This window comes from Martes martes (genome assembly GCF_963455335.1).
Source record: "Martes martes genome assembly, chromosome: 2".
In the NCBI taxonomy this organism is placed as follows: Eukaryota; Metazoa; Chordata; class Mammalia; order Carnivora; family Mustelidae; genus Martes; species Martes martes.
In genome coordinates this window covers 201,185,997-201,199,198 of record NC_137889.1, presented here as the reverse complement: position 1 = coordinate 201,199,198, position 13,202 = coordinate 201,185,997, and the positions used below count along the sequence as shown (strand labels likewise).

The 13,202-nt window shown below is 38.2% G+C and overlaps 1 protein-coding gene across 2 annotated transcripts in view; it reads right to left on the bottom strand.

The window, feature by feature from the left end:
* The window catches only part of MRPL1 (mitochondrial ribosomal protein L1), a 108,073-nt gene that overhangs the window by 78,424 nt on the left and 16,447 nt on the right, over positions 1-13,202 (bottom strand). For both annotated transcript variants that reach the window (XR_013966425.1, XM_080796922.1), the window contains exons 2-3: positions 11,453-11,564; positions 574-832 (exon numbers count right to left, since the gene is read on the bottom strand). Coding sequence is in view for 1 of the 2 variants with exons in the window: in XM_080796922.1 (XP_080653048.1) it covers positions 574-832; positions 11,453-11,564 (371 nt within the window). In the remaining variant the exon portion in view is untranslated. The remainder of the gene's footprint in view (positions 1-573; positions 833-11,452; positions 11,565-13,202) is intronic.

Here is a 13,202-nt window from a genome sequence, read left to right as displayed (position 1 = left end):
CGAAAATTAGATCTCTTAAGTGAGGCAAAATTTAGAGTTATAATGGACCTCAACTCTAATTCAGTATTTTTACTACTTTTAGAGTTTTATAAACAAAAGTCATCCAAGGAACTGCATATAAACAGATAAAGCAGAAAAATTTTGGTTGACGCAAGAGTGAGGGGCTTGGTACCCTACCCATGCAAACTTAATCTCAACGCTGGACTCTAAGGAACATACTCTGATTTCAAATCCTCATTAACAGAAAAGGAACAGGACACCCAGGCAGCTTAAGTCATTTTTCAAAGTTACAGCAATACCTCAATTAATTTTAACACGACTTTTGCTGAATTTATACCAGTGATTTTCAGGTGAGGAGGAGATAAATGTTGAACATAATTTTATGTTCTGCAGAATATGTTGAACATAATTTTATATTTGGAAAATAAAAACAAAATTTTTCATCCCATAGTCTAGAAAGAGCGTAAGATTTCCCAAAAATTATTATAGGAAACAAGAAACTTTAAAAATTAAGAAACAGCAATTCATACAGCCCCTCCTCACGAATAAATTTACTTTAGTTGAGCTACATACCTTCTTCTCCAGTGCCATATCCAGTGTCAAATCAAGGTAAACACCTTGTTTTGGATTAGTAAAGTCTAGAATTTGAAATTTCTTAAGTAACTGAATAGCTTTCTCCACCTCATATATCTGCCTTGGATACAAGCGCTTTAAGTAGACATCATCCTCAGGTTCACCTTCCATAAAGGAGTATGACTTTATTTTTTCAATCTCATCTTTTTTCTCATCTGATGCTTTGCCTTTCACACCTTTTTTCGTCTTCTTTGCAGGCCTTAAAAAAAGACAAATTCAAGATCAGTTATCTCAATACATATTCTAAGAAAAAAAATTTTTAAAGATAATATAGTGGTGCCTGGGTGACTCAGTCAGTTAAGCATCTCCTTTCGGCTCAGGTCATGATCTCAGGGTCCTGGGATCAAGCCCTGCATCAGGCTCCCTGCTCAGCTGGGAGCCTGCTTCTCCCTCTTCTCCCCACTCGTGCTTTCTCTGGCTATCTCTGTCGCTATCTTGGTCTCTCTCAAATAAATAAATAAAATCTTTACAAAAATAAAAAATAAAGAGCCACTGTATAAAAAGCAGAAAAAATAAAAAGATAAGGTTTATTTTTTTAAGTTTATTTTAATTCAAAACCACAGACTACAATGTTTCCAGTTGAATAAATATTAAGTGAGCTTTTATACTATTTGCAGTTGATGCAAAGTTGGGTAACACATTGATGCTATTTTCCAAAGATTTAGAGAAACAGAGGAGACAGACATGCAAACAGATTTCAATACAATGGGTAAGTACTTTGACAAAATGTCATCGGAGCCATAGAAAAAATCCAGTCTAGGAAGTTAGGGAAGTGTTCTGGAGGAGATGACCTTCTAATATCAATTCTTGAAGGATAAGGAACAGTTAGCCCAAGTACATACCCAAGCGAGACAAAAACATATGACCAGTGAAAACATGTACACAAATGTTCATTGTGCAGCATTTCTCATAATAGTCAAAAACTGAAAACAACCCAAATGTCCAATAACCCAGATGAACAGATACAAAAATGTGATATATCCATACCTTAAATACTAACCAGCAGTGAAAAGGAATGAAGCACTGATGCAAGCTACAGTAAGTATAAACTTTGAAAACATTATGCCAGTGAAAGAAACCAGTCACAAAAGACCACGTATTTGATGGTTCCACTTGTATGAGACATCAAGAATGGGCAAATCCACAGAAACTCAAAGTAGATTTAGTGATCATCTAAGGCTGGAAGAGGAAGGTAGAAAAATGGGGTGTAACTGCCAATGGGCATGAGGTTTTAGGGGAAGTTAACAAAAATATTCTAAAAATGACACCGTGATGGTGGCAAAAGTGTGAATATACTAAAAACCACTGAATTGTACACTTTAAATGGGTGAATTGTATGGTATGTAATTGTATCTAAGCTATTATCTTAAAAAGGAGAGCTAGCCAGGTAAAGAAACAACTAATAAAAGTACTGAGTCATGGGGCGCCTAGGTGGCTCAGTGGGTTAAGCCTCTGCCTTTGGCTCAGGTCATGACCTCAGGGTCCTGGGATCGAGCCCCGCATCGGGCTCTCTGCTCAGCGGGGAGCCTGCTTCCTCCTCTCTCTCACTCTCTCTCTGTCTGCCTCTCTGCCTACTTGTGATCTCTGTCAAATAAATAAATAAAAATCTTTAAAAAAAAGAAGTACTGAGTCATGAAACAGAATACAAGTATATAAGGAGAGCCATTATAAACGCTAACTGACGAGAGCAGACGGGAGCAAAACTTTTCTCTAAGGGACCAGTCAGCAAATATTTTATAGTCTCTTATCTTAATATTTCAATTATGCCGCTGTAATGTGAAAGCAGCCATAGACATTAGAAAATGAATGAGTGTAGCTATGTTCCAATAAAACGTATTTACAATAGTTTTTTTCATCATAAAAAATTGTGTTTATGAACAAATGGCTTAAATTTCATGATTTTCATATGTCACAAAATACTGTTTTTTCTCTTTTTGTCCAATCACTTAAAAACATAAGAACCATGTTCATGAGCCATACAAAAGTAAATGGTAGAAGGGATTTTCTGGCCCACTGGATGTATTCTGCTGACTCCTGAGCTACAGGGCAAAACAGAAGGCAAGAAGCATCAGAAGATGGGGCTGGAGAACCTGGATCATAAAAGGCCCTCACTCGAGGCAGTGAGAAGCCATGAAACAGGAGTGACGCCTGTACTTCCCGCAGAGTATTCCAGCCACAGTTAAGAGACAGAGGAGAGGGAAGCTGGACTGGGGACGACATAAAGACCAACCCCTCTCTTCTTCTCAAGGAGCTAGGACAGCCTACAGAACAGGGATGGTAACAGGCTGGAGAAGATGAGACATTAGATATTTATAAATAGTGCAGAAAAACGAAGATGAAAAAAGAAAACTATTTTTACACTACATGTCCTGTGTTTCTGGCTTGGGAGACCAGATACAGCGTAGTATCACTGAGACCAAAAATAAAGAAGGCAAAACAGGTTTCTTGTGAGGGAGGTATTCAGAGACGAGTTCAGTTTGGGGCAATACGAGTGTGGGGCTGGCGGCATCACTGACCCAGTCTTTACCCCCTCTCTTCATTCAAGGCCTCTGCCCAGTGACTTTGCAGCTCCTCCCATTTAAAGGGGTAGAGCGTATTTTTAGCACTCTGGTCATGTGACTAGTTTGGCCAATATAGTAAAGCAAAAGTGACAGTTCCCCTGCCCTAAGCTTAGGCGGATAAGAAGCCTCATGTTTCCACTTGCATGCTTGTATTTCCGCCATCTCCACAAGAACATGCTTGTGCCACCCGAAGGCAGGAGAATGAGAGATACTGAAACAGAGTTGCCCCCACAGAGTCCCAGGCTAGACAGGACAATTCACAAGTGATGCCAGACTCAGGGATGTGCAGCAAGCCCAGCCAAAGTCCTACGAGACACCCACCCTAACGGAGCTTAGATCAGCTGACCCACAGATGGTGGGCAATGGTAAGAGTTCTTGAGTGGTCTGGTATATAACAAAGGCTAACAAGGTGTTTACTAAATATCTAGGAAAATCCATTCAACAGGTAAGATAAAAGAGCAGATAAGAATTTCAACCTAAGAAGACAGAAAAAAAAAAAAGGGCTAGAGATGACATATTTTCTCAACACTATTTCAAGTCACACCTATAATCTTTTATCCAGAGAGTTTTAAATCAATTAAGTAGTATTTCTAAAAAAAGGTTTGAGTCCTGTTGTAGGTAAAATAATGGCTTTCCAAGGATGTTCTATCTACTTGGCAAAAAAGGCTTTGCAGATATGCTTAGGGACAAAGACTCTGAGATGCAGAATCCAGGCGGCCCATCTAATCACACAAGACCTTGAAAGCAGAGAAACTTCCCACCTACATCTGAAAGAGATGGGAAAATACAGAAGAAATTTGAGTGTGAAAGGGAATCTGCCATTCCTAGCTTTGAAGATGGAGGAAGGGGGCCGCAAGCCCAGGAATGTGGGTAGCCTCTCGAAAGTAGGAATGGAGAAGAAACAGATTTTCCCCCTAGAGCTTCTAGAGAGGAAGCCCTGCTGACACCTTGATTTTACCCCAGTGAGATCCATGAGAGATTTGACCTACAGAACTACAGGATAAAAAGTTTTTGATGTTTTAAACCACAAAGTTTGTGGTAATACATTAACAGAAAACTAATACAGGGTCCTCTAAAATTTATGTGAAAGAAATAGATGACAGTGAGGCACCTGGGTGGCTCAGTGGGTTAAGTCTCTACCTTCGGTTCAGGTCACGATCTCAGGGTCCTGGGATCGAGCCCCACATCAGGCTCTCTGCTCAGCGGGGAGCCTGCTTTCCCCACCCCCCTGCCTGCCTCTCTGCCTACTTGTGTTCTCTGTCTGTCAAATAAATAAATTTTAAAAATCTTTAAAAAAAAAAAAAGAAATAGATGACAGTAAAATAAATTTTTAAAAAAGAAACTCAAAATCAAATCCAATGTATAATTCCATTCTCACTTTTTAGTCCTCAGTGAATCCTTATTACCACAACTAACAGCATCCTCCCAGCTAATAAGCAGTTCAACAGAATAGCAGATAATGACAATGCTCATTTTTAATGGGGCACAGGTGTCCTTCTGGACTGATGACAAGTCTAAGCAGGTGTCCCAGTGGATGGATGCAACATGCCTCAATAACTACTTTGGAAGTACTCCACAAAACTCCAAATCTTTCAGACTGGAGAAATCACAGTTTTATTTTGTATTCAGTGAAAGAATAGGGAGGCCAATAAAAGAAGGAGTCTAAAGAGCATGTTTTGGTAAAATACTCTCCATCTAACATAAACAAAACAAGAAAGTGTCCTAGCTATAACCTACAGACTTACTTTCCATAAATGCTGATTTTACCATGAAATTTTTAATCATGGCCAAACCTGTTCATTTAAATTGCAATTTAATATCAAATTCCCAGGGACTAAAATATGATTTTTAAATTAATTAATATATGAAACACCCAACAGAAGTTTAATACATAGAGTGAGTTGAGTATACAGCAATTTATTTATTTATACTTTGGTCCTTATTTCGTATAAGATGAGATGATTTAGTAAAAATATTTTTAAGTTACAAAAGAAACACTATTTTAGTTAAAGGGAAAAAAAAGCACAATATCATTATAACAGAGATCAAACAGAACTCTTAAAAAAACACTTTCTGGAGGGCATGGGTGGCTCAGTGGGTTAAAGCCTCTGCCTTCAGCTCAGGTCACGATCTCAGGGTCCTGGGATGGAGTCCCGCATCGGGCTCTCTGCTCAGCAGGGAGCCTGCTTCCCCCCTCTCTCTTGCTGCCTGCCTCTCTGCCTACCTGTGATCTCTGCCTGTCAAATAAATAAATAAATCTTTAAAAAAAACCCACACAATTGAGAAAAATGTGTCAATAATTAATTATATAGACCCACTGCCAGTTTTCCATGACCCTCAAAAAATATCTTTATTCATTAGAATCATATCCAGAAGATCTCTGTTGTTCATGCAATTATGTAAGGCCTTATCAGGAGAGCTTAAATAGTATGATTCTTAGAGAATAAAAATAAATCATACTAAAAAGGTTTTTGCCAAGGTGAGGGAAAAATACCTGGCAGTCTGAATCAAAGAGAATTTAGCTGTAGTTACCTGGGTATCCAAACCACATAGATTAAATGAGTAGTAAGAGATTATACTCAGGTAATAATCTTCCCCTGCCTCATCTGTCCCTTAACCCCAAAAGCATGAAAGGAAAAATAATTCCATGTCATACTCAAATAAAACAAACAAACAAACAAAAAATCAGTGCTATAATAAAGTTCACTTCAAGACCTTTGAAGATCTGTGACCCCAGAGATCCAAGTCCCTTCAAGGCTGAAAAACCCTTTACATTAAGGAATTGGGGGATGGAAGTGGAGGGGTGATTCACAACTTCTGTCAAACTAAACTGAACTAAAGAGAACTAAAGAGAAAATTCCTAGGGCATGCAATCATTGAGAGAATACAAACATCTGGACATCTCACTTCTCAGTATAATCCTATAAATAAAGCCACTAATATCTCTGACCCTGGTTTATTCATGAAATAAATGCGTAAGTGCTGCTTATGCTTACAATGTGAAAGCCAAAAGAGTAAAACCCAGTCAATACTACAAATAAATGAAAATTAAAAAAAAAAACTGGAAAGAGTATTAACAGCTAGAGAGTCAGATAAAATCACAACTTTTCTTGACTGCATCACAAAGCTGAGCTCACAGGGCAACCAAGTAGCATTAAATCCAAGAAGAATCAGCCAGCATTCCCTACTCCCACTCCATGTGCATACTCAGGACACTCTCACCTGTAGCAGAGTGTAAGAGGAAGAAGGTAAGAATGTTGGAGCTAACAGAAAGTCCTGGGACATCCGCACACAACAGGAGTTCATACTCAATTTGTAGGCCCTTTCCACAGACCTCCCACAGATGCTCCTGGGAAAGACTGGGAGCAGGCCAAGAGACTAGAAAGCCTTCCTAAAGAGTACAGGCACAGAGATTAGCCACTGCTGCCAGAAAGGCATGCAATCCTGAAGCCATGTAGGGCACAGGTAAACACCCATGGGTATAGGGAAAAGAAAGAAGAAAAAAAACACGAAAACTTCTACCCTTAGGGCAGGTCAGGAAACAGTCCAGTCCACCAGTACAGTAAAGCTGGGGAAGGGCCTGGACACTGGCACAGACCGGCAGCAGACAAATACCATGGGGCGAAGGGACAAAAATACTGAGAAAACCCCATCCGAAAGGTCCAGCCACACTGGGCCCACTTAAGATAAAGCTGGTTTGGAAAACAGAGAATCTCTTCTGCCCCCATCTCCAGACTAGCAAGCACTAATAAGCAACAGCAACCCACACTAGGGAAGGAGAAAGAGTAGAGAGAGTGAGAGAGAGAGAGAGAGAGAGACACACACACACACACACCCCGCCCCGAGGCACAGCGGCATGGGCAAGGCAGAAAACAGAACATAAAACAGGAACGCTGAGAAAAACCTTCCAAGCAACCCGGCCCCCATCCTACGCACAAGGTAAAGTGCAGAAATTTGAAGCTGGTGGTACCCATAGTAACAACAAAACCCAGTTCGAATTCTGACTGGACTGACTCAACACTGTGGCAATAGGCATGTGCATTCCCGGGCATAAATACTAGGTACTTTGGTTCCAACTGTTCTACACAAAACGTCTGGCAGTCAATACAAAATTCTGAGATACATCAACCTGTTATTAACAGAGAAATAGAACCAAAGTCAGAGATGACTAAAGTGGACATTTTTTTAATCAGTATCGGCCACTGGCAAACCATGAGTATGTGCACACACAGGGATAAATGAAGAGATTCAAAGTGACAAGAGAGAAGAGAGAAGCAAGAACAAGCCTCTCTCAGGGCGCCGGGGTGGCTCAGTCATTAAGGATCTGCCTTTGGCTCAGGTTGTGATCCCAGGGTCCTAGGATCAGGCCCCATATTGGGCTCCCTGCTCAGCAAGAAGCCTACTTCCTCTCCCACTCCTCCTGCTTGAGTTCCTGCTCTCACTGTCTCTCTCTGTCAAATGAAATCTTTAAAAAAAAAAAAAGAAAAGAAAAGAAAAAAAGAACAAGCCTCTCTACCCTGTCTCAGATCCTGATTAAAAAAAAATTTTGCCATACAGAAAGTATTTTTTAGTATATTATAAAGTCAGTACATTAAAAAATTAAAACTACAGGGGCACCTGGGTGGCACAGTTGGTTAAGCATCCGACTCTTGGTTTCAGCTCCTGTTGTGATCTCTGAATCATGAGATCAAGCGCCACATCAAGCTCTACACTCAGCACAGAGTCTGCTTGGGATTCTCTCTCCCCTGTCCCTCAGTCCCTTCCCCCAGCGTGCATGCACTCTTGGACACTGTCTCTTGCTAATAAATAAATAAATAATCCTTAAAAAATTTAAAACCACAACTAAAATTATGAATACTATCATTCTCATCAAGCTACTGAATAACTCTCATTGTCAGACATGAAAAAAAATTGTAAAATGACTTTTCAGGTTTTTTTAAGTATGTATATTTCTTATACTATCCTTTTTAGGTAAGTGAAATTGCTTTTAAAGTTGCACTGGAACAGAACATGGGTAAGACATAAAATGAAAAATTTCTATTCAATAAAAGAAACATTTAAAAGGTAAAATGTTCTCAAAGTAATGAATATCCCTAAAAATATTTTCAAAAATCAGGAAAAAAGATAAATATTCCAACAGAAAAATAGGCAAAAGATATAAATTAGAAATAGGATGAAGAAACAAATAAAGACTGATGGTATCCAAAGTTTCATTGCTGGATGAGAATGGGAATGTAAACTGGTACAACGGATACTCCTCCAACTTCTCAAAAACAAAAAAGAATCCAGGGGCACCTGGGTGGCTCAGTGGGTTAAGCCTCTCCGGCTCAGGTCACGATCTCAGGGTGTTGGGATCGAGCCCCACATCGGGCTCTCTGCTCAGCAGGGAGCCTGGTTCCTCCTCTCTCTGTGCCTGCCTCTCTGCCTACTTGTGATCTCTGTCTGTCAAATAAATAAATAGAATCTTAAAAAAAAAAAAAAAAGAATCCAGATACTATACACACTCAAAGGAAGGTTCCTTTCTATTTACATTTCTGCCACCTCCCTCTCCATCCTATATTCAAGGCATAGCGGACTGTATTTCGTCCATATCATTCACTCTCATGCTTCTGTATTACTAAGATACTTTTCTCTCAATCCCCCTGAAAAATTCCATCTTTTAGGACCCAGCTCAAATACTTCTTATCATACCCTCTTTCAGGCAGAATTAATTTACATTTCATCTGTGATCCGACAGCACTTGCTTTATTTCTCCACCATAACAATTAAAATATAAAGTTATAATGCAGATATATGCTTATTTATTATATATAAAGAGCTCTTACTAATCAACAACAAAGAACTGGAATAGGACATGAACAAAAATTCATAATTAACAGTGCTCGTTTCAGCAATACATATACTAAAGCTGAAATAATATAGAGAGGAAAATTGACAGTTAACAAAATATACATGGCTCTTAAACACATGAAAAGATATACAACCTCAATAATAACAAAAAAATTAAAACTTGATGATACCGTTTATTACCTATCAAACTGGCAAAGTTCAAAAATTTTAACTATACTGTATATGGAAAAGTAGACATTCTAATACAATTCACTGGTAAGGACACAAATTGGCAATATCTCTATAAAAGCAATTTACTATTACCTATTACCAGTCAAAACTATAAATGCACACATCTTTTGATTCAAAAATTCTCTATTTCTCTATAATTTATACTACGAGTACATCATAATCTTTGACAAGATCTATGTACATGATTATTCATTTGTTATAGCAAAAGACTGAAAAGATAAACATGGGCCACAGGGGGAAATAGGGAAGTGGTTTACTGAATTATGGTATATTCACACAATGGAATATTATGTGCATGCTCCTTATAGCATTATTTACAATACCAAAACATGGAAACAACCTAAGTGTCCATCAACAAATGAATGGATAAAGAAAATATGGTACATATATACAATGAAATAGTATTCAGTCATTAAAAAAAGAACAAAATCTTGCCATTTGAGACAGCATGGATAGAACTTAAAGGCACTATGCTAAGTGAAATAAGTCAGAGAATAACAAATGCCATACGATCTCACTTATACATGAAATACTTAAAAAAAAAAAACAACAATCCACAGATGCAGGGAACAGACTGGTGGTTACCAGAGGCGGGGGGGGGGGTGGGTGAAATGGGTAAAAGTGGTCAAAAGAACAAAATTCCAGTTATAAAACTAACCATGGGATGTAATGTACAGCATAGTGACTACAGTTAATAATACTGTATTGTCTCTCTGAAAGTTACTGAAGAGTTAAGTCTTCAAAAGTTCTCATCACAAGAAAACAAACTGTAGCTCTATACAGTGATAGATTTTAACCAGACTTACTTAGTGAGCATTTCCCAAAACATACAAATACTGAATTATTAGATTGTACACCTGACACTGATATATATCGATTATATCTCAATTAAAAAAACAACTAGACAGCTCCCTCTGAAACAATCTCCAAGATATATCGTTAGGTTAAAAGCAAGCAAGCAAGATGTAGAACAGGGTATACAGTTAAATAAGAAACAACAATTCTGACACTAAACGTGTGGATTTTTTTCCCACACCAACCAATTACCTGATATAAGCTGAGTGTCCAACAACTGACGACAGTTCTGATACTCTCTACCTGGATTTAGCATCAGATCCCACAAATTTAAGGACTGAGTTCCTAAGACTGCCCCCACTTCAGATGCCAATTGTAATTCAAGGCCTCTGGTATTTCTGGCCCAGTAGCTGTAAATCAAGGGGTCCTGTGACCCCCTCCACAGACTTCGTAACTTGCCAGAATAACTCACAGAACTCAGAGAAACACTTACTTAACATTTACCAGTTCACTATATAATAAAAGATACGATAAAGGATACAGATGAATAGGTACATAGGGCAAGGTCCAGAAGAGTCTGGAGTACAAGAGTTTCTGTCCCCACTGGGTCTGGGTGCACCATACTTTGGGTACATATATACGCTCACAAATCCAGAAACTTTTAGAACCTCATAGTACAGGGAATTTTATGGAGGCATGATCAATTATGGACTCAATCTCTAGCTCCTCTCTCTTCTCTGAATGACAGGTGGGGCTGGAAGCTTCTAATCATGGCTTGGTCTTTCTGGTGATCAGCCTCCATCGAGGAGCCCACCAAGAGTTTCTTATTAAAACAAAAGATGCTCCTGTTACCCAGAAAATTTCATAAGGGTTTTAGGAGCTCTGTATCAGGAACCGGATCAAAGACCAAATATTAGAATAATAGATGCTCCTAGCATCCCTATCACTCAGAAGATTATAGGAGTTTTAGGAGCTCTCTATCAGGAACTGGAAGGAAAGACCAGTACAAATACTTCTTATTATGTCACAAAGCCCTAGCTCCAACACTTACTACCCTGTGTACCTAGGCAAGTTAATGTTTCAATGCCATGCTTTTCAACTCAAAAAAAGAACATAATAACAACAGCTTCCACATAAAATAACTGCGGAGAGACTAAATTAGTCATTGAATGTCAGTGTTCAATAAATGCTAAGTATTACTACAGTAAGTCATATTTTCCTTTATAACTACAAAAGGTCAAAAAAGCAGAGATAATAAACTTGCACAACTGTATGTCCATGTACATCTTTAAGAGACAAAGCATAATGTTTTTTCATCAAAATTTTAAATGAAAAAAAAATTTAAATGAAAGCAAAGAAAATTAATTTAAAAAAATACTTACTTTGTAGCAGCAGCAAAATGTCTGCTGGGCCCCTGAACACATACAGAACAAGGATAAAGAGGTGTCTGATAAGCCATCTTGAAAAGACTATGCTTTTGATGATGTATCAAGACTTGAAAGGAAAAAAAAAAAGTAAAATATTAATACTAACCATTACATCCATAATTTTACATCCTTAATGAATGTTTTCCAAGACAAAAATAGTCACTCTCAACCATTCTTTAAAAAGTATAACAGCAGCAGTGCCTGGGTGGCCCAGTCAATTAAGCATCCAACTCTTGGTTTCAGCTCAGATCGTGATCTCAGGGTAAGGGGATCAAGTCCAGCATCCGACTCCGTGCTCAGTGTGGAGTCAGCTTGGGATACTCTCCCTCACGCTCTGCCCCTCCCGCTTATGCTCTTTCTCTCTCAAATAAATAAATAAATCTTAAAAACAAAAAAGTAATAAGAGTAGAAAGTGCAATTCTTGAAACTAAAGCCAATTAAACTAACTGAAAAATTCTGTCTTCATTTATTTTTTTTTTTAGATTTTATTTTTAAGTAATCTCTACACCCAACGTGGGGCTTAAACTTACAACCCCAAGGTCGAAAGTCACATGCTCTACCAACTGAGTCTATCAGGCACCCATGTCCTCACTTATTTTTAACTTAATCCAGTTCAGGTTCAACAGAGTATGTTAGCTTGACTACCATGGAATACATATATATAACCTGAACTTCTTTTTAATAATTTAAATTTTATTCCAGAGTTGCCTAAGGTACTCCTGAAGAACAGCAAAGTGGAGGGAATTGCCTTACCAGAGAGCAACTTGTTTTGAAGCTATGGTAATTAAGACACTTGGCTATTGGCACAAGTATGGAAAGACAAACTAATAAAACAACAACAGCTCAGCAACAAACCCATACGCATGTGGATATCTGAAATATGACAAATATTATTACAAATCACTGTGCAAATAATTCAATTAACTGGTGTTAAGGAAAGGGACTATCCATAGGGAAAAGAGCATGTTTAGATCCCTATCTCATACCACACACACTCAAATCTAGGTGGACTAAGGATTTACATTTGAATGGCAAAACTAAAGGATTTTAGAACGGAAAAGTCTTTTCTGACTCTTTGGGAAGGAACAATTTCACAAACAAAACCCAAAAGCACTAGCCAAAAAGTAACTTATTAGTGTTAAGAACATGTATTAAAGAAAGCGAAAGACAAGCCAAAAACTGGGAGAAGAGAATAGCAATCTATATAACAAAGGATTATTATCCAGAATATGTAAGATAAATCCAAAAAATAAACAAAAGAGATGAACAAGCTTCTAATTTAAAAGAAAACACAAATTGGGGCGCCTGGGTGGCTCAGTGGGTTAAAGCCTCTGCCTTTGGCTCAGGTCATGATTCTAGGGTCCTGGGATCAAGCCCCACATCGGGCTCTTTGCTCAGCAGGGAGCCTGCTTCCTCCTCTCTCTCTGCCTGCTTCTCTGCCTACTTGTGATCTCTGGCTGTCAAATAAATAAATAAAGTCTTTAAAAAAAAAAAAAAGAAAAGAAAACACAAATGATACATGAATGTATGGGAAAATGCACAATCCTATTAGTCATCAGGTAAATATTAAACCACAGTAAAATATCATTCCACAGTGCTATTTAAATTAAAATTACACCAGTATGTAAATCAACCACATCACTAAGTATATTATTCACTACAGCTGACAATATCTTTTTCACAAGACTTCTTCAGTAAAGCAAGC